The 25,064-nt window shown below is 38.5% G+C and overlaps 1 protein-coding gene across 4 annotated transcripts in view; it reads right to left on the bottom strand.

Annotated features, from left to right (window-relative positions):
* Positions 1–3,398: 3,398 nt before the first annotated feature.
* Positions 3,399–25,064, bottom strand: part of LOC105455723 (protein FAM102A) — a 66,798-nt gene continuing 45,132 nt past the window's right edge. The window contains exons 3-10 of one of the 4 annotated variants that reach the window (XM_011699257.1): positions 13,832–13,952; positions 13,085–13,275; positions 12,262–12,464; positions 11,791–12,010; positions 10,819–10,896; positions 10,021–10,728; positions 5,381–5,586; positions 3,399–5,109 (exon numbers count right to left, since the gene is read on the bottom strand). In XM_011699257.1, the coding sequence (XP_011697559.1) occupies positions 4,988–5,109; positions 5,381–5,586; positions 10,021–10,728; positions 10,819–10,896; positions 11,791–12,010; positions 12,262–12,464; positions 13,085–13,275; positions 13,832–13,952 (1,849 nt within the window). In that variant the 3' untranslated portion in view covers positions 3,399–4,987. Of the gene's footprint in view, positions 5,110–5,380; positions 5,587–8,250; positions 8,443–10,020; positions 10,729–10,818; positions 10,897–11,790; positions 12,011–12,261; positions 12,465–13,084; positions 13,276–13,831; positions 13,953–25,064 lie in introns of all 4 variants that reach the window. The other 3 variants (XM_011699258.1, XM_011699259.1, XM_011699260.1) reach the window with 3 other exon arrangements.

The raw sequence follows: 25,064 nt of genomic DNA, 5'->3' as shown, positions 1-25,064 counted from the left end.
GTGTAATGTTGAGAGATTTTCCCATATATATACATGTACGTACATTCGAACACCTACATTATACATAAGTCATTTATAACGCAAGAACATCATATTAAAAACATTTACGAAAACCGACGTATGCACTATTAAAATATGGACGGAGACCGGGAAAAAGAAGTAGAAGAGAAGGATAGAGTAAAATTCAATTGCAGAATGCCAATATAGAAATGTTGAGCGTAGAATATAAAATGGAAAATATCTTCTACTTTATTCTTGATTATTTTATGTTTCTACTATACTCAATTTTATATTTCTTTTCTCTATTTTTAATTTTCTTTGTTGTGTTTTCTTGTCTCTGTAGCCATATGCATGCATATTTTGTTAACATTTTAAAAAAATAGTAATTACAATTTTTTGTATACAGTCATATCTATGAAATAATCGTATATGTATATTTTATAATCTCACTCATATATACTTTAATCTTGTATAGTTAATTTCTAGCACATATCTGAATTTAGAAATTAAACAAAAAATAAAATGTTTAAAGTTTTTTCTGAATAAAATATGTAAAATATGAGCAAATATTTTTGTAGTTATCAAATAATTTGGATGAAAATGAAAGAATTAAATTTGTTTTCTTAAGTCTAACTATCTTGTTCTCTAGCTATTATTTTTCCTACTCTTTTTGGTTTCTTGTAATTACCTATTCTATTGCACAAGATTAATAAAACACGAAAATGTACCTGTAAAATAAAATAAATAATGCGTCGATAATGTAAAGTTCTCTACTTTACGAATTCATTTAATTTAATAGCGATCTATTTATAAAGATTACGTAATTTAATTGTGTATAAAAAATAAAAAATTACAAATTAATCAGATAATACAAAAACGTTAGCTGACAAAATGAATAACAGAACTAGAAGTGATCGGGATAAGCGTACCATTCAAAAGGTCTTTTAAAAATCAATAAAAACATATAATGCCTATTGTAAATTTTAAATATAATATTTGTATTTTGCGTTTACCGTCAAAAAGTTCTTACTTATTGTACTACTAAAAATATATCATATATTTGTATTAATATTTTAATATTGCTAAAATTTCTACTATATGAGTCAGAGACAGAAACAAATAGTGCGCGCATTATTCTTTTCTGATTCGTGAAGAAAAGCAATGTGGAGATGAGGATTCTTCAAATAAACGAGACACGCGTGGTTTTCAGAATGTTATTATCAGCACATGGAAGTTTCGTATTCGTCTCACAAAGTAAAGATTAGACGTAAAATGTCAACAATTGCGAATTAAAAGGAAGGCGGCCACGCGCGCGACTTGCGGACTCGCATGGCGGCCGTTCCCCTCGAAAATAAAGATAAAGCATTTTTTTGTTTACAATACATTTCGATGATAATAATACAGGTAATAACGGTATTTATTATTACGGTATCGTAAAATATCACAACATTAATATCTGCCGAGCGAATGAAACGAACGGTCTGCGATCGTGGCTTCTTGCGAAGGGAGAGACGCGAAGCGAGCGAGCGGATTCCACACTTTTCGCACCTATCTCTCTTTGTCTCGACGTACAAAAAAAAGTAGAAGAAAGAAACGAGGAATCTCGTTGGTGTCTCACTCGGGAAGGATACTCACGCGTACAGTTACCCCTTCGCGAGAAGCTACGTTCAATAAATTAACTAATCGTCAATCGGCGAACGCGACACGCTCCGCAATGGAGAAATCACGTCTCCCGGTCATCGCGCGCGTATTTTTATAAATAAAAGAGCTGTACACAAGCGGCGTGTCGAATGAAAAAATAACTCTCGCGCGCAACCCCGCGCGAAAGCTTGCGGATCGACTTGCGTTTTAACTCGCAACCACTTTGATCGAAGATGAAGAATATGATTGCTATATGTATAGTGGGTTCAGCTTTTATTTATTAAATGGCACTATATTTTTCAACAAATTGACAATTCTAATTATTATCCGTTATCCTCCAATAATCATACCCCAATTATTTCTGCTATCTATTTTCGTGACGAACAAAAAAAAGTATTAAAAACTACAAACAAAAAATAATTAATAATACATTAACAAAAATACATATATAAAATATGTTAGTATAATATAATTGATAATAAATTAAAAATTTAAATTAATTAAAAAATTATATACTTTATGTTTTTCACAATTTTTGAAAATAATCGCAAGCTTTTAAGCGTTTAAATTTATGCTTTGTCAAGTTACAATTATCGAATCTCTACAAACTCCTTACAAACTCTTAAAAATCCTGCATCGAGATGAAGTTACTACGCGTATATTGAGCAATTTTTCTGTTATTTTATAAAATATGCGATATGGGAATGGGCTCGATCTCACCGTGGCGGTTGAAAGTTAACCCGGAAGTCGTTTTCGCGATGGAACTCGTTCGAGTGATACGATACGGTCGTGGTTTCGTATAAAATCGAAGTGGTATCGAACGGCACTCGGGTATGACCTAGAAGAAGGAGAAGAAACGTACGTAAAAATGAAGAGGAAACGCAACAATGGAAGGAACGTATCGATCTAGTTATAAGAAAAACGTACAGCGCGACGGCTGCTTATTATCAAACTTTGCGATTCACAAATCGAATATACGAATCTGCCGTCGGAACGTCGGGCGATTATTATCACCGCTATCTACAGTCTTCCCGGTTTAGCGTAATTAGCGAACTCGATCCCTGAGAGCGGAACCCGAACGGGGAACATCTTGGAAATCTTCTCGGGGGGGGAGGGAAGTCGCTCGCGCGAGCGCGCGTTCAAGATCGGTACGATCAAATCAAACCGGCGTGAATTGCTTCGGAGAGCAAGCTCTGAAGAAGCGTTTTTTTTTGTGCAATTGCGATTTTATCGACTTCGTACTCGCGTTCATCTTATCTTTCTGCGACGAGCCACAAGAGGACCGGAACGCTCAGACTAATTTCCGAAACGGGCCTCACGGACGCTGGAAGTACTCGCTATTACCCTCTGCAACGATTCACAGGCACACCCAACACTACACACGCACTTTTTTTCTTTTCGTCTGGCAGACACACACGGAAAAACCTTCAGAAAGGAAACACGCACGAGACGCACACGCACACGCACATACACGTACACAAGTACACGCGCGCATACATTTTTTGATACGTCAGCACAATGTATACTAGCAATTACAGGATTATTCGAGTACGGAGAGAATGTGTATACAACACCAGCGATCTAGCTACGTAACAATTACTACAGCTATATACACAGATTTACTACCGGTACAGCCGGTCGCGTCAAGTTCACCGGGCCTTTGGAGAAGGTTCGACGAAACGGTGGTCCATCTTCGTCGAGCTCGATATAATACAAAATAATAATACGTCCTGTACATGTATATTCAGTCGTGAAACTTTTATACAGAAATATCTTCAACTTTATTTCCATTTAAAAAAAAAGAAGTGAATCGGCTAGTTTAGAAGTATTACAGAATTCAAGAATCGGAATTGCTCAGTAATAGTGTCAAAACAAGTATCAAAACTATGCCGTTTTCAAGGGAAAGCTACTTGAAAACAATATTTATATAAATTATAGAACTACGCTCTTATATTTTTACAAACGCATTCAGCAATATATTTATAATTATAAATTTCTCTCTCTCTCTCTCTCTCTCTCTCTCTCTCTCTCTCCGTTCAACTGACCGATTAATTTCAACTGATCTCACCTCTAGCATATTATTTAAACGCATTTTTACATTAATTACATATAAAGATTTTGTAATCGAGGAAAGAACGCAACAAAAAATAATCGGTAGAAAAATATATATGCATACAATATAAAGCAAAAGTAAATTGTTAATACGCAGAAGAAAACTACAATTTAAAAGCGAGATATCGGCAGAATGTAATTTCCCGGGATGCCTCTCCTGGAAATTCACTTCGAGCCATCCACCGGGAAATATTCGTCGTTTCGGCTAATATTGTCAGAAATGCTGTCAAGAATACTTTTTATACAAAAGATATAATCACGATATACAACGTCTCAATTTGATATTTCTTTTCACACCGACTTCCGCGAGCCGCTTCACAGTGTACGTCCGCGCAAGCTTACGTCGTCGTCATATATTGCTATAGGTAGATAAATAAAGTTGGCGCTTAAGTTTTGCTCGATGTTACTTCCCATTGCGAAGTTTCGTCGGACCTTGACCGTGTTTCGCCGTGTCGTTATTTTTCTGTAACTATACTCCTTCGCGCTACGCTCTGTACTCCCTCTCGGTTAAACTTTATTGACTAACCCTTCCCTTTCAAGCGAAGCACGCTTGACGGGAATCATTGTGCTTCGTTTACCAGGAAGAAAATATGTATATTTGTCTTTTTGAAATGATTTCGAAAACGTGTGAACATTTTTCTCATTTTTTTTTTTTTTTAACCTGACATCGTTCGTAAATTGTGCACGCAGCTGCGACTACAGCGTCGTGAAGTGGCAACGCTGGCACATGGATTTCGTTCGCTGCACGAGATTTTGGAAAATGCAAAAACCCACGTGTGAGAGAATTGTCTCGGTCAGCCGCGTGTCGAAGACGCGACCGACAATCTCGCGAGCTGCACACGGCTGTCCGATTATTCACGTTTCAATGCGCACTTATGAGATGAGATGATCAGTATCAGCCTCGGTCCTGCGAATCCGTACAATGGATTTCACACGAAGTAATCGACTCGAACGTACTACTTCGACGGATATCAGTTCGACTGATCGTCGAGGCACGTTCTTTTTACACGGAGGAGAGAGGTACAGTCTAGTACGATCTAGTGAGGATGTGCGGACGTTTCGCGCCGCGTTTGGCTGCTCCTCCCGAGTCGACGATTCCCTCGTCCGTCGTTGTCGTCATCTCTTGTGACTACCGCGGCTCGTAGGCTTCGTAGACGAGCTCTGGCACCAGTGCCAACGAGAACGTGGCGCTGGCCTGTCTTGCATACTGCCGTCTCGTGGTGATGGCTTCGTGTTACCTGTTGTTCTCCTCCATCACCACTTGCTTGAACACACCGGCGGGCATCTGGCTCTTCACCTCGTGACTACCAAGCGCGGTCGTGCCGTCTTTCGCGATGAAGAGTTGAAGACCAGTTGCTGCAAAATGCAAACGGCTTATTTATTTACAAAATTTGTAATCTTTCTCAGGTACTCGTTCAAAAATTTACGCTGGAAAATAAAGGTAGTTGGGAATAATATTTCAACGTAATTAAACAATTACAGTTTAGAGAAAATAAAACGATTTTGTATCTTTTGCTCAATTGTTTTTGATTTCTCTTCATTTCTTGCGCTGTAAAGTAAGGAACAGTTGTGAATAATAATATTTCAACTATGTTGAAATAAATTAGAAATTAAAAGGAAAACGTACTCTCGGAACTTTCAAGATCGGTCTGCTCCAAATTCGTTGCCTTAAGCAGCTCGTCGATAAGAGAATCGGGATTCGGCCTGGTGACTTCAACTCTACAGAGGATAGGATTACCGGCACCGTCCTCCGCTTTTTTTCTACGCTCCAACGCAGCCTTAGCACGGTCCAGGGATCCAGTTTCACTGAGACCCGAACCGCTGGAAGGATTTCTGCGAATAATGACGTACAAATTAAACCCTCATTTTCATTGCATATCGCGACACGTTCTATCGTTATTAAATCGAGCACTGGGCATAAAAAAAGCAGGAATAAAGTAGCGACACTACTCTGTTCGGCGAAATCGGAAGATTACGAAAGGTTACGAAGATTTATGAAAGATTGCGCGGATACAAATATTACAACGCGAACGAATCTAATAGACGGTTTATAAGAATTAATTTTATCCGTCGGCTCATTGACTACGTAGATTATGAAAAATTGATAATTAATCCAGGAAGAGGTCTAAATCTTCCATTACGGCACACTAATCTATTGCAATTACTCGTCACGGTAGATGTAAGCCATAATTATAACTTACTGCATGCCGCTATCTTGCTTAATGAGATGATCGATTAAGTCTGGCTTGAAAGCAAGATTTGATCGATCATTTCTTTCTACGTCCGTTCTGAGTTTATTTATTCGTTCAATCTTAGCTGTAATAAATAAGCTCAGGGCAGCGATATAATACATTTCTAGAACACAAAGCTTCTATCTAATATTTCATATCGCCTTGATTTCTCCGCAGAGTAGTGTCACAGTTGTATCTACAAGCAATAAATATGTCAGATACGTAATCAATAAATAATTGTGTAGTTTAAAATTCTTCTAAAATTAAGAAAGGTGTTGTTCCTATATAGAAAATATGTATTCCATGCCGATGTGCTCGCATCTATTGGATTTCTTGAGGTGAATGTATCATCGAGTATGTGTGTAACGCACTCACTTAAAGTAGGAGAAACATTATGTTGAGACGTGAGTGTCCGATAAACGTACAAAAGAAATAAATGCGTAGTTCTCCGAGTGAGGGTACTAACAGTAAATTTAATGTACAGGGGAGACGACTTCTCGTGCGGGTAGTGATCGAGACGATTAATTATACGCGTGGAAGTTGAGGGAAAGAACGCTTAATTGAGTGAGCGAATGAAAAAGAGGGGAAAAAAATCGCAGAAAGAAGAGTACCATATATGTGTTAATTACAATAGATAAGATAAAGTTAATTAAAAATTAAAAAAAAACAAAGATTATTAAGTAAGTTGCCTGAGAATAAAAATAGAACCTATAATGATTATTATATTAACAATATGTTACTAATAATTTAAATAACATAATTTAAATAAATTAAAAAAGTAAATGTAATTTATAAATAAATATTAAAAGAAACGTTTCGATTAATGAAATAACTATTTGTCATTTTTAAATTTTAAAGATTTAAATATTTTTAAAAAATTAAGCGGTAAACATTAAAACATGAGAGCAAAAAATCAATTTGAATTTTATTAAACAATATTTGTACTTCTATTTTTTTAATCTAATTTTCCTCTAAGTTGAAAATTATTTTATTAAAAAGAACTCAGAATTTTAATTTAGAATTGATAAAAGAAAATTCTGTCATAAGGAGTTAATATGTGAAATAAATTACGTTTAGTACAATAAAACGGTTCACACAAACATAAAACATAAATAACAAGTAAATTAATAATAAATAGAGATATTATTTCTAACAGATTAATGTAGAGAAGTGAATGTGGTGCACGAAAGTATTATTTAGTGAATTTTTGTGAGATAATTGCATTTTTTGCGTGTGAGAAGCATGCATTAGATCCGGCAAGCCATGCAGATGTGAATTCTTGCGGATTAATTGCACGGCGAGGAAGGAAGCAAGAGAGAGAGAAGTTTACAGGGTGCCGCCGAGCATTATAACGAATCGTCGTTTCTACCGAATCATTGGCTTGGACGGCCACCGACTTCCGGCAAGCGTAGATAAATTTTAACGACAGACATTATTGCTAACGTGCGCCCAGGCTGTCATCGTCAGACGATGATCAGCGTCGGGCCACAGTGAAATGTAAATCGTCTCGTTTTAAACGCGACGCGGTGAAATTAGATTTGGTTCGTAGCTCGCTTATTCCCAGCGAGTAGGAGCAAACTTGGAGAGCACTTAAGCCTTATTAAGGTCCTCTTGTTCTCGGAAATTTCTGACTAGCCAGTTCAAGGCCCACTTCATCACACTTTCACCCCGCTGCGCGATTAAAACAATGATTTTTTATTTTCCTTACGAAGAATATATTTTACCGATTTTTATCATCAAAGATATAAAAACATGCTCTGCATCGGGTAGCTTACATGTGTGACTCAAAGACTTACATAAGATAGAAAAAAAAGTAATTGCTACAAACAATCAATCTGATATTCAAACTCATTTCTCCTTAATTAATATTCGAATCGTCTGCAATTTTCTATTGTAGTAAATAAATATATCATTAAACCAACTAATTAATTTATCACAAAATTGAATTAATATTGAAATATCGATTCGTTGATAATCTGGTTCTGATGTATCATACATTCATATTACGGCATAAAGAGCAGAGTTAATATTAATACTAATTGAAATGCATAAACTATAACTGGAAGCTACGTGGGAGAGACAGCAAGAAGTTACATTTTGCATGCATCAAGCTAATCATTGCCTGCCTCAGGATTAAATGTGCTAGCACACAGTTAAGTATTCTTCATATCATAGAGACTAGAAACTGCTGTGTTTTTGCATTGGTGGAAAGCAAAGGTGTATGCATGAAGGAAGGATATACGTAAGAACGAAAGCATGGACTGACGGTGGGGTAATGCTGTTTCGGTGCTGCGAGCTCGGCGGCGCGATTTCCGGCACCCCTATCGAGGACTCCTCAGAGTCCGCTGGACTGGTGGCGACGGTAGCCAGCTTGCCCCCCGCCCCGTCCAGCAACTTCCGGTGGCCTCCGCCAATACCCCTGCAAGGATTCACAAAGCCATCCAAACTGAAAGCATAGCTACCGCATACAACGCTAAATACCCCGATCTGCACTTCTTCATTTGCGGACAGTCAGCTTATAGATTAATTAAATTTAGATTAATGACAGCGACATTGCTTCTGGTTCTGATTATGAATTACACTGCACTTTACGTGTTTTACATATTCTTAATTCTTTATTATTCTCATTACTTATTAAATCGTAACAAATTTAATTTTCTCTTCCACCTGTTATTATTTTACAAGGATATTTATGTTACAGTAGAGATTTAATTTTATATATATATATACATATACGTATATATTACGACAGTTGAGGAATCATTTGGATAAGTCTCTATCTAATCTTAAAACGTGATGATAAACACATTAATAATATTAAAGTCGTGGCTTTGTAAGAAAGTGGAGAAAGAAATGTGAGAACAGATTGTATATCTCATGAGAATAACAATGAATTTTTAACGAGACACACATTCTTTGATTATGTTGACTATGCTCTTATGTTAAAACGTCAGGCGCACAATTCCCCTTGTACCGAGATATCAGATAACTTTTCTTACTTGGAACTGCCATATAATACGTAGCATATATTTAATTAGCTCACATCAAAGGCACAGAAATGATAAATGATCGAGCATTTAGTTATCATGGTTAATGAATCATGAGTTATTGCAGTCGTATGATAAAAGTAAGATGTGGGAGATAATTAAGCGATAGCGTAATATTAAATTTAAATCTGTCCAAAAAATTCATCATTTTTCATTGAATGAATACCTATACGATTAGATAGACATCTCTTACATTCTTATGTTACATGTACGATCGATCAAGTATCGTTAATTTCTTACGGCATTAAATTCAAGCGAATCGATTACGCGCAAAAATGAGCTTTAAACACGAACTTCTCTATTGAATTATCATTATTTATTTCGTCTCAAGCATCGCTCTACTCTCTGAATAAAAATTGGACTAAAATTACACCGAAATAAAAGATATAAAAAAACATACGTAAAATAAATTAAATAGTTGATAAAAGCAAGATTGGTGAATGTAACTTGGAATATGCTTTTCTCAACTTTCTCAATGTAGAAAACATGATGTGTTGCACAAGGAAGAGAAACGCTGAGGGTGGGGGAGGGGGGAATTGCTTCTTCGAACATCTGCTGATTCGCTCAGGACGGAATCACCAATTACTCCGGCATGCCGGACATACAGTCGTCGTTAACGATTTGTAAGTGAGATGACCTCACCTTCGAATAAAGACCGTTTAATGCAAGGATAAAATGCGGCGCATCGTCGGCTAATCAAATGCATTGTCGTAAATATTCACTCCTCCGGTCGGAAATATCTCCCTTCTAGATATCTCCTCCCAATAAGCGTTCTTGCGACCGAGAGGGTATTAATCACTCAAGATAAAGCGAGATATTGCGGCGCGTAGAATCGTCTCGGGGAGTTGAAAACGGGGAAACCAGACAAGACAAAGACTTTTTGAGGAAACCGGAGGAAAGAGAGAGAAAGAGACGCTCGCGAGATCGTCTCCCGTGAAAGAATCGCGGGAAAAAAACTGAAAAACTCGCTGATGAATGAGAAAACCTACCTGAGGGTCTGAGCTGTCGTCGTGGGACGTAGCGGGGCTCTTTGATTGTCGGGCCTATGGAGAGGATCGGGGGAGGACACGGCTCTGGCCTGATCGACCAGTCGCAACACCGGGCTCGTCTTGCCCTTCTCGATGCAGTCACAGGTCTTCGACATGCCGCGCCAGCCCGCGGCGCTAATTCTCGGCTTCGCGATCGGGAAGCTACCCGGCTGGCCGTTACCCTCCATGGCGATCGAGCTCATTATCGCGTTACGTTCGTTGCGCGCCTCGAAGCTGTTCCTCTCGTAATTCTTGCGCGAGTGCCGCGGCACGTCCGGCACCCTGAAGATACCGGGCGCCACTCGGGCGTTCGCGTTCGCGTCATCGGGACAATCGCGCGAATCGCTGTCGTTCAAGAAACCGTTTCCGATTCTGCAAAGCGGCTGCTGCTGCTGCTGCTGCTGCTTTCCGATCGAATAAACGTTCTTCGCGACGGACGCGATAATGTCGATTTTCATCGGGTCTTCCACATCTGTCGGGCCAGTACGCGAGGAGAGAGGGCTCGATGCCGACCAGAACCGAGCTCTGGAGGCCATGTGTGACAAGGAGGACGGGTGCAATGACAGTGGTTCGATACAGGCGGTATCGGGTCGACAGGCGATCGGCTGTGTGGACAGGTTCTGGGAGGAGTTGGGGATTCGTGGTGCCCATACCGGCCAGGAGGGTGACCTATAAAGATCACAACACAAATGTACAAGCATGCAAAAATCATAAACTCATGTACATAAAGGTAAAAGAAAGAAAGTAAGAAAGACGTACGTAAAGTAAAAAAAAGATAGAGAGTCCAGAGTCTCGTAGTTATGGTCAAGAAATTGAGAATGAAGAGATCGCTTGAGGCTGGAGCAAAAACAGAAGATTTTCTTGCGTTATTGATTCGCTCGCTTGTCAGGCTCATCTGTCAGATCGCTTATATCCGCCATATATAATTCCAATAATGTTATTAATTTAAAAGTGAAACGGTTAGTTAATCGAAAGTTTACATGAGCTTGCTCAACAAGCAAGTTTTTTTTATCGATTAGTATAAAAGGTTGATATCGTTAAAGGTCGAAGATAGAATATCTTTCTCAAGTTAAGACAAAGGCGAATAATATTTAAAGCAAGATACAGTGTGATAACTATAGCTCGAGTATCTTGTTAATAAAGCCATATATGTATTGCATTATAAAAGAGAAATAGTTAGTTTATTGTAGTGAAATTAGGGACGAAATCTATTTATCATTCGCGCGTTATCGGTCGTTTATAGTGATCGTTGCAATGAAATCGATCATATTCTTTCGTGCGATCTTTTTAGATCTTCTCGATTTTCAACTCATGCTCATTGCTGTTATCACAGACATAGTAAAATCAGGCAATTCGCAGGTATAAGATTAGAAGGAAAGTGCAGTGAACGGGTGTCGATAATATCTTTCCAGAATATCGTACTATTGGCAACTATTGAATAATTGACAATAAAAATTCAATATATCTTTCTATTTTAATTAAACGCGATTAGATGTAGAAAGTGATGCAATATGAAAAATTTAAATCGTCTCTGTCAATAAAAAAACTCTGAACGTCTCCTCGTTGATTGCACTCAACTTAAAAATGTTTTTCTTTTTTTCAAGATATAAACCTTCCTAAAGTATCGCTTTGTCTCATATATGCTACACCAGACAACGTGACGATTTCGAAAGTTGTTCAAAGTTATAGATGCGTAGGGTCGTCGAAACGTAGGATCGTGATAAGTCTTACCTAATGTGACCGCTGTCACCGCTACTGCTCTGTCTGCTGTGCTGGCTGTGCGAATTTAAGGAACCGTAGCCGGACCCCTTGCTAAGCTGGCTGGTATTGCTGCTGTTGCGCGAGTGCCCGGATTCCGTGTGCGCCTCTACCAGAGCCTCCACCGGGACTGCCGAGGGTACGATTTCGCTGAGCGTCATCGGATCGTACGTCTCCGTTCCGCTGAGAAGTTCTAATCGCATCACGACTCATTAAAATAACTTTTCTTTGGTCGATTTTTTAAAAAATTTCTTCGCCTCTTTCCAGAATTTATTCTTTAATTTTTAAAATAATTTTATAGTCTTAAAATAATTTCAAGACCACATCTCGGCGCTTTGCACGTATACATACGCTTCTTTTGTTAATTAATTAAAATACAAAATCTGTTTTGTGAATTACAAATACTTTACATATCAGACGCAAAATAGAAAATAGACGAATTACCGGAAGTGAAGAGCGCGGGCCTCTTCTTGGGAAGACTGCCGAAACCACTGCTGGCGCTTGCTATACTTCCCGCCAGCGAACCGGTAGACACATAATCCTCCCGATTACTGCATCTTTCGGATGCCGTCACCTCGTCACCGGTGACGCCAGGCACACCCTGCACCCCGGGCACCGTCAACTGCTGCTTCAACGACGGGGAAGGGCTGGGGAAATAATCGATTAATCCGTTAATCAAAAGAATTCCATCAGGTCGTTACGATCAAACGCAGGCACAGCGTTTGTCGTACAGCAGAAATAATTAAAGCGTAACGATTTTATACCACACTTTCGCACGGTGTAGAATAGATCAATAGGAAAAAAGAAACAGAAATGGAAAATGTGCTATAGGAAAGAATTTCTTTTCATCGAGGCTCCATTTAAAAGTTAGATTAGTTTAGACTTGAGTTTGTTTAAATTTAATCTATTACAATAGAACTTCGTTTACCCAAATATATCGAGGAACAAGATAGGCCGGATAATCTAATGGATAATAGGGGCTCATTAGTTTCGATAATTGGAACTGGCGTTTAGAAAACGGAAGTCGAGCTCTTACCATTCGAATGATTTGGATAATAAGAGTTTAGTTTAGAGTCCTATATTTGAAACTAAATACAAATTTGTTCGGATAAACGGAGTTCTATTGTAATTTGATCCAATATATTACTTATTTTAAAAACTACACATATGTAACGTGATAAATTCAAGAATCTGAGATATAAATTTTCACATAATTAATTCAAAAATTAATAATAAAACTATTTCAGATAGATGGATAGTGCCTTACACTTTAAATAGAATATCTCCGGAGAGCATATTCATTTTTATGGCTACGCGCAACATAGAATTATCCTGACGATGTCGCGCATCGTAGCCCTCCAGGAGGCACCTTGTTCGGCAGAGGCCAGCTCCTGCGAATTCGGCCAGGTTTAAATCGGTGAAGCCCAGCTTCTGGAAGGACCTGCCCCCTTTCAACTCCTGCCGCGCAAAAGAGGTTTATGAAAACACGTGGCATAGTTTAAAGTTAACTACTTGTCTAATTACGCTTTCACTCAAGAATATATTTATAAGAACAAAATGAAAAATTAATTTTGTAATAAAAAAATATACAGCTCTGGTATTTGAATATTCCGAATATTTCCAACGGAAGAGATATTTATTTATTCAAATTATCTAACAATAAGTAATAAATCTATCGGAACATTTTTAAAGAATAAAATTAGCAAATTTTATTATAAGCATTTATGATGAGATCACAATTCTTATCTTCATCGTATATCTTTCTTCATTTTATCGATTGAAATTTCTTCGTATTATTAATTTTACAAAGAAAATAAAGAATGAATAAATAAGACAAAGACGTTATTTCATAGGCGATTTTTGCTCTGCGCTATTTCGCACGCGTGAGAATGTGAATGAAGAGAGTAAAACGTTCGCGAAGACAAGAGTTGAGAAAAATCTCTCCGTCTTCCTTTCGTCGCGTTCCCAGCCCGGCGATGTTCACGCCTCAAACGGAAAGTAAGTTTGCTCTCACCTTTCTCACAGATATCCTTAAAATGCACGGATCGAGTACGCCCGTGGACGCGTTGGCGCTCATCTTGCATAAAAACTCGAACTTCGCGTTCCATCTCACCGTGTGCTCCTGCACTTCCTCCCTGCAAAGATAGAAAAAAAGGTTTCGGATGAAATTCAGAAGATTAATGTCTTTCCGCGTTATTTCGCGTGTTACTTTCATTGTGACTATAAAAATACACAAGTAATTGCTTTCTCTTTCTCTCCCTTTCTCTATAACAAGTATTGTCATTCAATACTACACACTCCTAATTTACGTGGATATTCTTCAAGTTCCACGTGATATCAAGAATTGCACATGACTTACACCGATAAATTTCATTAATCATTTCGCAATACAGCAGCGGTATTGCAGGCTGCAATCGTCTACTTCTTAATTTTCTGTATTTTTATCTTAAACCTCGGAATTAATTTTTGTTATCTTGAAGTTTCTATTTTTTAAATTGACTCTACAAACAATTTCAAAAACTCTAGAGACTAAATACAATTTCTTTATATATATATATATATATATATATATATATATATATTCATTTATTCTCTCTGAGTTCAATTCAAACTGCTTTAATTATCATTGTTAAAAATTCCTCACAATTCGACATTTTGTCAATAAAGCGTCGCTAGGGAAAAATAAATTCTGCATTCACGAGAAGATCTACGGCTGAAAGGAAATGCGTTCTATAGGGCAGCGGGCGTATATACTCGGGGAAAATGTATTCTGGGACAGCTCGTGTACTTAAGAAAAATGCAAAGTAACGTTCGAAAACTCAAGAACTCAAGGATTCTTCTAACGTTCGCGACAACCGGCGTGGAACAAAAAAAAAAGATACGTTATCGTATAAAATAGAAATATGTAAATTATCCAAGGACACCGTTGTCGTTTTTAATAACGCTTTGCATCTCCCACGAGAGTCTAAAGTCGACTTTTTCTATGTGGCAACGCGTTTTACATCAGACGAGAATGCATGCACCGGAAAGTACGAGGTAAGAGACAGAGAAGACACACCGCGCTCTCGTCCAATGCAAATGAAGGCAAATTGGCGCGTATGCATAATGCCGCGCGATCAACGTTTCAGTTCCGCCGGGAACTGCGCGAGGACGCGTCCAATGAATCCGCGGACCCCGAAATGACGCGGGCGTCTCCCACATCGAGACCCTTGGCCGACATGCGTGTAACTTGTTAATGAAACGCGCGCCGATTAACGTCCAACGCCGTTTACTTCCGGTAAGAACACTTCCGGACGCACGCTCCAGCGCACGTATCGGCCGGATCCGCGCCGAAGGGACGAGGCACGGGGACTCGTAGCGGATCGATAGCGATTTCAACGACGACGGGCTGTCCCATCGACATGCTGTCCGAATTTCGTCAACTAATTTCATACGCCACTGTAACGAGATTTTCGCAGTGTGTCGTGTGGGACAAGCAACGTTATTATTATCAATTTCACTCGGTTTTGCGAATAAAATCGTAATTGATGTTAGTACACATTGATGTAATTGACGTGACGCTCGCGGCTAATTATACGCACGATGACGTAAAAAACCGGCGATGAAATTGCGGACCGCTGATACGCAAATAATTTCTACTTATTGCGATATACGCAACGTTTATATATTATTACCGATTTAAGCGGCCCGAGCGGCAAACGGCGTCCTATTATTTCTGACTTTGCGTAATGAACTTCTTTACGTCACGTGATCCTATCAAATGCGATGAACTGTTCATCGAAAAATAATAACATTCTGCGATGATTATATAGCGTATATATCATTCCGAGATAATAAACCGTAATTATAAGCGCATAAATTTCTTAATTGTACAATAATTGTACGATCGTATACAGTATAGAAGTTCAAAAAACTTCTGCAAAACCTAATCGTGGAACTAATGATAATATCAAATAAATCTCGCTCCAACGCGACCCCTGCGTACATCCTTGCCATTTTAGCCTCCCTCTTCCTTCTTTTTTTTTCTTCGATACACCGTCTCTCCCTGCTCGTCTCTCACGGATATCTTAAATAAGCAAGAGCGTAAAGAGCGATCACAAGAGCGGAGGCCGATATTGACTCATGGTGTACCGAATAATGCGTGATGACATGAGTTTAAAATAAACCAACCCTGTGCACAACGCCCACCACTCGACAGCGCCCACGTAACCCCGAAGAGCCTGTCTTATCGTAAATATCATCGCCAACCCCTCTTATCGTGCCAGGGAGCCGGAATATCGATAACGGTAGGTGGTAATGAGAAGGAAAGAAAGGAAACGGAATACCGCCTGGAGCGACGAAAACGTGCAAATGATCGCGGCGAGAGGGGATTGCAGCACGCACAACGGCAATCTGAAAAGAAAACGGCATTGCTTTCTTTTCCTTTTTCTTTTTTCTAAACAATCGCGCTATAACAGAAAGCTAAAAATATCAACGTGACTGACGTCAATCGAGCGTTTTACAGAAGCGCGCGCGCGCGCGCGCGCGTGTGCGACGGTACGCTTTATTTTACAATATTATAGTTTTCTGAACCTCTATCGGAAGAATCAAAGGTAGTAATACGCGACGCATTGTTTTTTTTTTTTTTGCGCTTTTTGTTTCCCAGAAATTTCGGTAGAAATTTGTTTTGTTATCGAAAACGGTGGCTTCGTGGTAAATTGAGTAAAACAATATGTATAGCTCACGGTAAAATATATTCGATAAAAAAGAAAAGAACAAGTATTTTAGGGATAAAATAGTAGATGGTTGATAGCACTTCGCACGATAAACGGTAATATAGGGATAGGATGCCTACGCGCGGCCCACAACAACATTAAGCGGTTTAGCCGCGCGCTCGCCGTGGTTGTAATACCATCCTAAGAGTGTATGCCATTAATTTTAAATGTCGGCCGATAGTTTCTATCGGAACGAGGGGCCCATTAAAACGCAATCTACTCCGTGATAAACGAATTTCGCGAAACGTAAAATATGAGCGGGGTAGATAGCTCCTAACAGAAATCGCGCGACTTAAAAAAAATAACGGGGAGGTAACGGGAAAAGGGCAGATCTTCATTTTCCGCAATGTTAGCCAGGCAACTCGACCTGAAGCGACTTGCGTAATAAAAGAAGAAAAATAATAGGCCACGCGACACACCGCGATGACGTATTTTGATAACAGCTGATAAGAAGCTACACGCGTTCATAGAAACACTTGCACGCGATCGTGCTCGGTTTCAAGCGTTTTGTAGCGAAAATGCTAATACAATATAAAATTTTATATTAAACATAAAAGTGTATGTAAACCTATACATATATTTAATATATGTATTTATATATGTATTATATTTAATATATGTATTATAAATCTATACATATATTAAATATATGTATAGGTATATATAATTTTATGAGAAAGAATTATTATTATTATTTTTTAAATTATTGTCCTTCCCATGACAAAGTATTTTTTTCATCGTATAATGATTGCTCAGACATCTGAAAGATATAACTTATATCTATCAATCAAGTAGGTAAACCTATATCGATATAACGCAAATTATTATACATATTTATAAAGTCTCTGCATGATAAAGAAGGCAAATTTTCTAAGATTTCATGTATTAATAAAATGTACAAACATACAATTCTTTACAAGTTACAAGAGAAAAAAATATATTATAATATTAAAAAATTTAATAATTGCCTTCTACGTGTGCGACATCAATGTATCTACAAATTTCAAATCTATATTTAATTTAAATTTTATGTGACTTTTTACTGGCAAATTTTTCCAGTCTTGAATTTTGTTCCTTTCATGTGGTAAATTGCAATAAACATACATTCTTCTATAATTATTATAGAAATTAATTTAATTTAAAAATAAAATAATAATAAATATAAATGCAAATAAATGTGAAATGGTTTATATATTTTAAATGTACAATTTATAAATTTTACACATTTTAAATGTACAATTTATATAAATATTATAAATATTATTAACATTTCTTTCAACTCAGTCTCACCAAAATACGCGGTAGTTTTATAAACTCTCTGTACACAAAATATTCCAGATTAATTTATACATTTTTCAGCAAATTTGGCGTCAATCTCTTTTTTCTTTTTTTTCGTAATTTTTCAATTTTTTCGGTTTAATTTCCAGAAATCAAACTACAAATAAAATCCTTGTTAAAATATTGGCACAACTGAAATACGAAATATTCGTACCTATTCACACTTCCAAAGGCATATATAAATTGAAAAATTACTTGCTCGACATTGTAACAATTATTATTCATCTTGCCGTTTAGCGTTTCCCATTAAAAGGAAAGCGGAGAACAATGCCCGATACGTTGTGGAAAGTTATAAATGTTATAATGATCCTGAAAAATAAACGGTGTTTTCCTGTGCACAGGAAAACGACGAGATAGCCGAGCCTGAATTAGGACAGTAGGTTAAGAGAGCCGTTCGGGCGGTATCAAACGTCATTACGGAATAATAACGATACGGCACATATATACGGTATCGTTGCTCCGTTGATAAGAGACGTGAGATTGTGCGACGATGCGACAGAGAACGCAGAACGGATTCTCCACTTTTTGCCCACGCACGCGAGTGGTATGAAATCTCGTGTGCACGTGGAAATGGAAATCGGTTTTGCACGATACTCCCGAGAGTCTGTAAATTCAACGAAAATTTATTCCATGTAACTTTCATCGTTCATGTAGAAAATCCAAACGAATTTATTCCGCCGGCAAGTCGACTTATCGATATAACGCGCTTCGCGTATAATCTCATTTGCGCCGCGTTGATTTTTATCAAAGTAACACGTGGCAAAGTATATTTCGTTCCCTCAAAAAAAAAAAATTACCAATCAAAAATCACGAAATGATGAATAAAATCCTGGCGATGTATAGTGTTAGATAAACACATGTCCCAAAGCTATTATTCTTTATTTATGGGATAACGATTTACTAGTGATTTGTATGGTTCTGTGACACGCGAAATGTATATACTGTGTATATATATATATATTCTCATTTCTCATTTCGATAAATCGTCCTCTTTCTGTTCGAATCGTATCAAATGGTAGTTATTTATTCATTAATACCGACATGTTGCGCACGATGGTGCGATGCTGTTGCAACCTCCTGTCACCTCGAGGTAGCGCCCAACGGTATTGTGAGTCACAATCTGCATTTGAATGAAACTGTCGCGCTCTCTTATGCAATATCGTTCGCACGAAGACCAAAGTGTCAAAGGGAGAAGGAGCATCCCGAAGACGTCGCGATCCTCTTCGAGACATTCGACGAACGTACGTGACGAAGCTATCGAGACGTTGGATTACAAAATATGAAAATATTCAACGGGGCCCATGAGTAGTATATAAAGAGTTTTGCGTTTCCTTCTCGCTCCCGTTGTGCCTCGTATAAGGTGCATTGTCCTCGTCGTTGAATGAAAAGAGAATCGCAGCCGCCAGGACTTCTCGCGGGAGCATTGTACGCCCGCACAAGATTCCCCCTCCCCCCCTCCCGTCTGCTCGTAATTCCGTAATGTTTTCCATTTCCAGTGGCTTAACAGTGTCACTCGTCGTGTCGGCCGCGTGACAATGACGACAACTCGCGGATTTATCAACTTCACTCTCGGACGAGCAGTCGGATGCGAATGTAATAAACATGAACGGAATGTTCGATTAAATTCCTAAGTAATGCACAGGGAATGCATTCGCGAAAAAATATGTAATATAATAAGAATGAGAGAATATGAGATTATTAAAATCAATATCAATAATTTAATTTTATAATTTATGTTTCTTTATGCTAGTTCTTTATGATTCTTTCGCTAATTGTGATGTAGCTCGAGTATCTTCACAGGAATGAATAAAGATTCGTTTTGTATAATTATAATGTTAATGTTACGCAAATTATGCGACAGATGAAAGTCTCTCCTTGATATATGCGGATGAAACGTGTTACTACGAGCGTAAAATTATATAAACGATGTTACACACGACGTGTAACGCCGAAAGTGCAAATGAAGATAATATATTTTCAGTAGTTTTGCCCGGCGTTTACAATCAGACAAGCCGTGTGTGAGACTCTCCGTTCCATACCGATTGCTCAAGGAACGGTTCGGGAGCGCGAACGAGAACGAAATGAGCGTCCGTAATGAGTTGCGAAATGAACGCTCGTTTTTGTCTCGGAAGTCTCGGGACACACAGGCGAGCAAGCGGTGTGACGTAAATGCGCGCCCGGCATCGTGGGCGAAAGTAAAGCTATATAACCAGCGGGATTCTCCAGCAACTTCCCATTGAATTCCGGTATTCATGGACCGGGAATGCGACGCGGGGGACGGCTACGGGGGAGAACGGTGCTGGCGCCGCAAAAGGGATCGCGCAGCGTCAGAAAATATACTGCTTAATGAAACGAATTTCTGAATGGCGACCAATAATTTTACCGCGCGCCGATCGCGAAGCGCGAGGAATCGTGCGGAAACGCCCGGACGAAGCGACCGCGCCCGATCTATTCGCATTGTGAGCCAGATCTCCGGTTCGGTTCGATGCCCGTAAAATTGTTTCAAAGACCTCTCCCCACCCCCGACTTCCTCCCCGCCGCGGGTGCAAAATGCGAAAATTCATCTCCGCGGAGCTTATCGCCCGCATATATTCGCGCGCGAAGGGCAACGTTAGCAAAAAATCGCGATTGGAAGCACCTGTTCGCGAGCGTGTCCCAGAAAAATATATCGACACGCGAACAGCAGCATGTTTTCCGACCAAGCGCGGTGGTTCGTGAATCGCGTTTAATGAGTAACGTCATATGTTCTTTATTTGCGTAGGTCTCGTCAAGCAATGAACGTGTAGCGTTTATAAAAGAAGATTAAAAAATTGTTTGCAAGAGAATAAAAAGAAACATTAAATTTGAAATGATTGAGTGAAATAAATGAAATCAGTAATATAAGTAGATAGAATTTTGAGATAAAAAGTGTCATATTTATCATATTTATTTAATCACAAAGTTATTGATCTTTTCTTTTTTGAAAAATTCTATTATCGCGTAAAATAATAGTAAAAGAAATGTGTTGTTATAATCGTTTATGACTTTATCTATTTTTATAGTAGATAGCTGGTAATGAACGTTTGATTAGCTATCAGGTCTATCAGTCTAGACTCTAGTACCTACTCATAGATTACATGTAACTAATCAGACTGTCGTGTAAAACATCGCGACAACTAATTATCAATCGCATAAAGCGCTTCTCAGCACGAGATTGGCGATTCGATCTTGAGTTTTGTGAACATGATCTCAAATCCCACCGTAAATTCTCTTCCGTTCTTCGTCTACAGTTTTTTTTCCATGCGTTTGACGACAGATTTCGATAGAATATCCTCTGGAAAAGCGACTCGTCTGAGTTCGCAACACTCATTATCCGATCATTATCTCGATAGAGAATTTCATTAGCTGGAAACGCGAACGTTGCCGTTACGGGTGACTCGCGGAACGGGCGCGGGATTGCGTGCAACGAGACGACGACGGGCACCAGTCAATACTTGAGCGGCGACGTGGGCGTCGCGGCGCGCCCGACGGCGCCGGGAACGCGCCTGCGGTTGCCAAAGTTTCGTCGGAGCGAACGCCGCGAGCCAATTACCATGGAGAATTGGAACAACGCATCTGCTTCTCGAACGCACGTTTCTATATATATATATATATACGTAAATCGGATTTTTGGTTCCGCACCGCGTCGCGGAGTTTAGTGGTCAGATTTTCCCTCGGACGAGTTGTGGAGTGAATCTCTTTTTGACCACAACCCGATTTCATTGTCAAGTTTGCTATCTTTTCACCGGTGAATTTCGTCGCGATCGCAAATTACCTGTTGAGGAACAGGTAAATTTAAAAAGTTATTACGCTTAAAAATCAATTACATTAGTTATTAATTACTTAAATTATTAATTAAATCATTTAGTTGTGTTAGTTCAATCAAATAACTTACGGATAATTACAGTCAGACTGTAGACAGTATTAAAAATGAAAAGATTTCTTTATAATTGAGAGTTAATTAATTTTCTTGTGTAACGTGAGCTCTCGAGACTGCGAACGAAAATCCAACTTCCGAGGTTCCGTTTACATTTTGCACAGAAATAATTTCTAACTTCTGAATTGCATTTTCAATATCGCTTATTAATTAATTTCTCTCGTTAACCTTCCACTTGCGTTTTAAAACATCCCATTGTTCTACAAAGAGGACAACTCGTAGGATTTCACATGCAATGTTGCGGCACGGTAATGCGGTTTCAGTAAATTACAAAGCGCAAAAGACGCCTATCACGTAAGTCTATTTGCGTTTCACCGAGTTTCTAGGATTTTATTATCATCCTCGTTGTATTTACGCAGGGCCGCTATTATAGATTTTAGGGTGCCGTGTCTCGTGGCAACAGGCACATAACAAAAACGCGCGTTTCGTCGAGCGACGGAAGATCTATTGATTGATCGATCGTAGGCACCTGTTCGTCGAAGTGATACAGGAAGCGTTGCCAATGAAACACAACGCTTGCGTGTCGCGTGTGCGTTGCCACAGAGGTCAAAAGTCATGACCTTACGTTTTAGTAAAAATTTGGTGTATGTATGTATTTGTATCGTCGCGGTATAGTTAGTCTGCGAATAATTGAAAATTTTCAAGTTTCGTTTCTAACAGTGTGTTGAAAATACAAAAATTACGTTATACGTTTCTATACATGTATACGTTTGTATACATCAGATCGGATATCAGGGTTGCCACAAATTCCTAGAATTCCATAACTTTTTCTCGATATATTTTCAGACAAAATTTCATAAATTTCAATACCTGATTTTCAATAATATTTTCAAATTTTTTATATTTTTCGACTGTGACGTTGTGACACAAATAACACAAACACGCGTGTGTAAAGTTAGCAGCCCAACATTAAAATTTCATAGTTCTGATTAGAATTCCCGCTTCATTTTGAAGAAACGAAGAGTTCTCTGTAGTTTATAACAAGCCGCTCAGAACTATTCGATCATGAATTTTGATAAGAAGTTAGCACCCCATTTTTTAAAATTTAAATTAAAAATTCTTATTAAGCAGAACTCTTGTTATAAACTATATAGTTATTATAGGGAACTCTTCGTCTCTCTCTTCAAAACGAAGCGGGAACTCTAATCAGAACCATGGAATTTTTATGTTGGAGTGCTGTGTGAAGTTAATTCAGAACTATTCGATCATGAATTTTGATAAGAAGTTAGCACCCCATTTTTTTTAAATTTAAATTAAAAATTGTTATTGAGTAAAACTCTTGTTATAAATTATAGGACTCTTTGTATCTTCAAAATAAAGCGGGAACTCTAATCAGAACTATGGAATTTTATTGTTGGGATGGTAACTTCACATATGTATGCCACAAACACCGAGTTGAATTAACGTGAGGTCATGTGAAGGTAACACGCGCGCTAAAATTACGTAGGTTTGATTGTGCACATTAAACTTTCTCAAAACCAAGAATTTGAATTTTGCAGAAAATTTTACAATGTTTCCTGAGTTTTTCTTAATTTCCTTGACATTCTCCTGATTTCCCTAATTTTCAGTTTTGTGACAACCCTGATATACGCAATTATATTAACTGCGTAAAATTCAGAATTAAACAAGAATATATTTTGTTGTTATTTCCATTTTCAGCCCGCTTTTACTTGCAAAAAATATTAACACAAAAAATATTAAAACAAAACTTGAGACGTGTAATTGTAAATTTTTTTTTAACAAAACGTTTTCACGTTTCTACCGTGCCAAATATGTTTTTTTTATATGCAAAGCACGATCGATTTAATCTTCGTAATAAATCGCCGTTGATTCAAGTAATTCAGGACCGCGAGAGATCCTCGTGAGAAACCCGCAATGACGAGCCGCGTATAATCGCTTCGCGAGACGAGATTGCTTTAAATTGCAAATTAACGATTTACGCGAAAAAAAAAAGAGAAAAGAACGATTATTTGCGCAGCAATAATCATTAAAAGGCGGCTTTATCGTCGCTTGTATTCGCCGCTTAATTATCTCCGGCTCCACGCGTCACTGAGTTTCGTTCAGAGGCCAGAAGAGCAATCGGGAGCATCAAAACGAATTATCCGACCTGCGAGCCGATCCGGACGAGCATTTAATTCAGCCTCTCCGTCGTGTAATTTGATCGTTGATTCTACCTAAGGCAACCGCACGATAGCTCGGTATTACAGTCGGGTGTCAACAGGTCGGTTACCCCATTACGTTCGCTGATTTCTATTAGCCAGATATTGCTCGACACGGTTTAACGCGTTCTTACACAATGCTATGTGGACTGCAGCGTAGAGTTTGCGTAGATTTAAATCGAGACACGTTTGACATAACGACGGAAAGTGTTACCGTGATCGTTATGCATGCAGCTTCCGGATTTCGATAAGCGCGTATTCGAGCAGAAATATATCTTCCAAGTTTATTTATATACGCGTGCTCGCGAATAAGCGGCTCTGAATAATTTGTGGACGTTCTTGCTGTATTAAAAGGACAGAATGTGAATCGCTTCGACAGAATCGATTATTCAGTTGCGCGCGTAAATATTAAATGTCGGGGAATTTGCGCTGATGCGAGCGACTAATTATGTAAGAACATCGATCGCGATTAACGTCAAATGAAGAACGCTACATTATATGAGGACCGAAATAATTGGCTATTTTTCTTTGCCTTCACCTCCACCAGGTAAGTAATCTTCCTCACCAAAGCGATAACTTACGGCCGAAATCTGTTGTCCGACGAGAGAATCCAGGGAGGATTGGAGGAAAAGGGGAACGGGACGAAATCAGCCATATCGAATGAAAGATCACCACTGCAGTGTGGTCTTGCCGGTTTAAGCGAGCGCTGCTCCAAATATGTCAGCGTTTGGCGTAATGCAGACTCGACTCCAAAAAGGCGAAAACGCTATCGGCTACATGCTGTGCGTGTTTCAGAATTGATAATAGTGGCGCGCAAGAAGAAGTTTTCTCTCAAACTGATCTCAAGTCCAAATATTACACGCTGTAAAATTTCAAGCTGCTCGCTAGAAATCCAAAGATAATTTGAAGATAAGTTTTCAAATTCTCATAGACTGTTCTATATTGTTCACTTGATCAACTTTTTACTACAGAAGAAAAGTAATTTCAGAAAAGTTTTTGATTCTTTCAAGACTCTTCGCGTATCATAAAATAAGATGTAAA

This window comes from Wasmannia auropunctata, unplaced genomic scaffold (assembly GCF_000956235.1).
Source record: "Wasmannia auropunctata unplaced genomic scaffold, wasmannia.A_1.0 LD335880.1, whole genome shotgun sequence".
Classification (NCBI taxonomy): domain Eukaryota; kingdom Metazoa; phylum Arthropoda; class Insecta; order Hymenoptera; family Formicidae; genus Wasmannia; species Wasmannia auropunctata.
This window is presented reverse-complemented; position numbering and strand designations above follow the sequence as displayed.